The 1,962-nt window shown below is 43.4% G+C and overlaps 1 protein-coding gene across 1 annotated transcript in view; it reads right to left on the bottom strand.

Moving 5' to 3' along the window:
- ITIH5 (inter-alpha-trypsin inhibitor heavy chain family member 5) overlaps positions 1 to 1,962 on the bottom strand; it is an 87,767-nt gene that overhangs the window by 64,337 nt on the left and 21,468 nt on the right. Inside the window, exon 5 of the mRNA XM_011359658.1 lies at positions 119 to 282. Within this exon, the coding sequence (XP_011357960.1) occupies positions 119 to 282 (164 nt within the window). The remainder of the gene's footprint in view (positions 1 to 118; positions 283 to 1,962) is intronic.

Raw genomic sequence — 1,962 nt, 5'->3', positions numbered from 1 at the left:
CATCCACTGGGAAATAAATTCTCAGGGCCATAGGTATGGGCCACGCGCCACCTCAGGCTCACCCAGACTGCCCCACATAGAAATCTTCGTTCCAGGCCTCTGACCACGTGTCACCTACATAGTGAAGTTGGTGATGAAAGCCGCGGCCGGAATCTGCATCAGAAACTCAACGTCCTGGTCCTCCGATGCCCGGTTCAGCATCCTGCAGGAAACCGTAGTGAAGGCATAGCGAGATATAATGGTGGACTTCACCGAGAACTCTGTCATCAAGGGTTTGGTTTTCTGTCGGAAATAAAACACACGGTACTTTCACTGATGCATGAAAGCATGATTCAACCACTTTGGGGTAGGTGTGAGTCATTTTTTTTTTTTCTATCAGAGAAATAATCTTCGTCTTTCCTGATTTTCCCACTTTTTACTCCCTCCACTTGTAAAACAACTGTAATTCACAACTGTTTATAAAGCAGAAGCAAATCTTTTAACCTAACTTTAACAAATAAACGAACGGTGAAGATTTCCAACGGAACAGAGAATATGCGTTGCTTAAATAGTTTAATGAATGAAACTATTCTTTTCAGAAGTAAAGCATGTGAAGCACACAACACTCTTCTGTCATAAACTTTCGGATCACAGTTGTAGGATCACCTAAATGATCAAAAGTCGGAGCACACCTCAAGAAAGTCTCAGAATTTCAAATTAATTTCAATATCCACTTAGAGACGAGGTACTCTGAGCTTTCTCCCGTGCAGTGCAATCATATTATTGACAGATTGGAATCAATACTGAGCTCCAGGAAGTATTTTGGGGGAATTAGAACCCCAAAGGAAAAAGGAAAGTCGATGCCAATTAATTTTATCCTAAAAGCCTCCGTTAAGAGCAGTACCTGCCCCTTTAAGAAAACGTCTCTTGATCCCTGGTCTACACCATTTAAACAGGTAAGTCCTTCATATCGGTCGTTTATGTACCTTTATTGGTTGGTGTGTTTTGGGAAGAGATCTTGAATAATAGAGCCCATATATTTTTCTATTTGATTTGCACAATCTTTTAAAATTTTTTTAGGTTTAGGTGGTGACACTTAAAAATTGGGCAAGTTCACATAAAAATCCATAACGCCCACTGCTCTTGAAACAGAGTGGGGCCACATTCCCTCACGACCGGGCGCTCCTGGCGCTAACGGTGGCCGCCACTTACGTCAGACCCAGTCCCATCCTGCCGGGTCCTGGGCCCTCCCAATGACACTGAGGCTGAGAGCGAGGAGCCATCTTCGCTGCTTTTACTGGAATTTTCCTCCCTTCGCTCATAGATGTCCTCTGTTCTACCACATTAAAAATGGCCACAATTTGTACGTTTATACTCACAGCAGCATTTTTCACAATAGCTAAAATGTGGAAGTAACTCCAATGTCCCTCAATGACTGAACGGACAAACAAAATATGATAGATACGTAAAACGTATTATTATTTAGACTTAAAAAAGGAGATGGTGACACATGCAACCATGAGAACATTACGAAAAAAAGTCAGTCACGAAAGGACAAACACTGTATGAGCCCACGTATCTGACGTTCGTAATCAAATTCACAGAGACAGAAAGCAGAATGGTGGTTTCCAGGGGCTGGGGGATCGGGGGGGGAAGTTATGGTTTAATGGGGACAGAGTTTCGGTTTTGCAAGATGACGACAGTTCTGGAGACGGGTGGCGGCGATGGACGCTTGACAGCGTGAATGTCCTTCATAGCACTGACCCGTACACTTCAAAATGTCAGGGTGAATCTTATGTTATGTGTACTTTACTACAGTCACAAAAGAAATCGAAAGGGAAAAAAAATGCTTACTTTTTAATGGCTACAAATTCTTTGCTCCCCCTGCTATGGAGAGCTGGAGCTGAATCCATTTCCCTCTGAACCGGGGCCTTAGTGACTTGTTTCACCTGCAGAAGCCACCGGAAGTGGTGTCCTGGGACT

This window comes from Pteropus vampyrus, unplaced genomic scaffold (assembly GCF_000151845.1).
Source record: "Pteropus vampyrus isolate Shadow unplaced genomic scaffold, Pvam_2.0 Scaffold49, whole genome shotgun sequence".
Taxonomy (NCBI): domain Eukaryota; kingdom Metazoa; phylum Chordata; class Mammalia; order Chiroptera; family Pteropodidae; genus Pteropus; species Pteropus vampyrus.
Note: the sequence above shows the minus strand (reverse complement) of the source record. Positions and strands in the feature narration are given on the sequence as shown.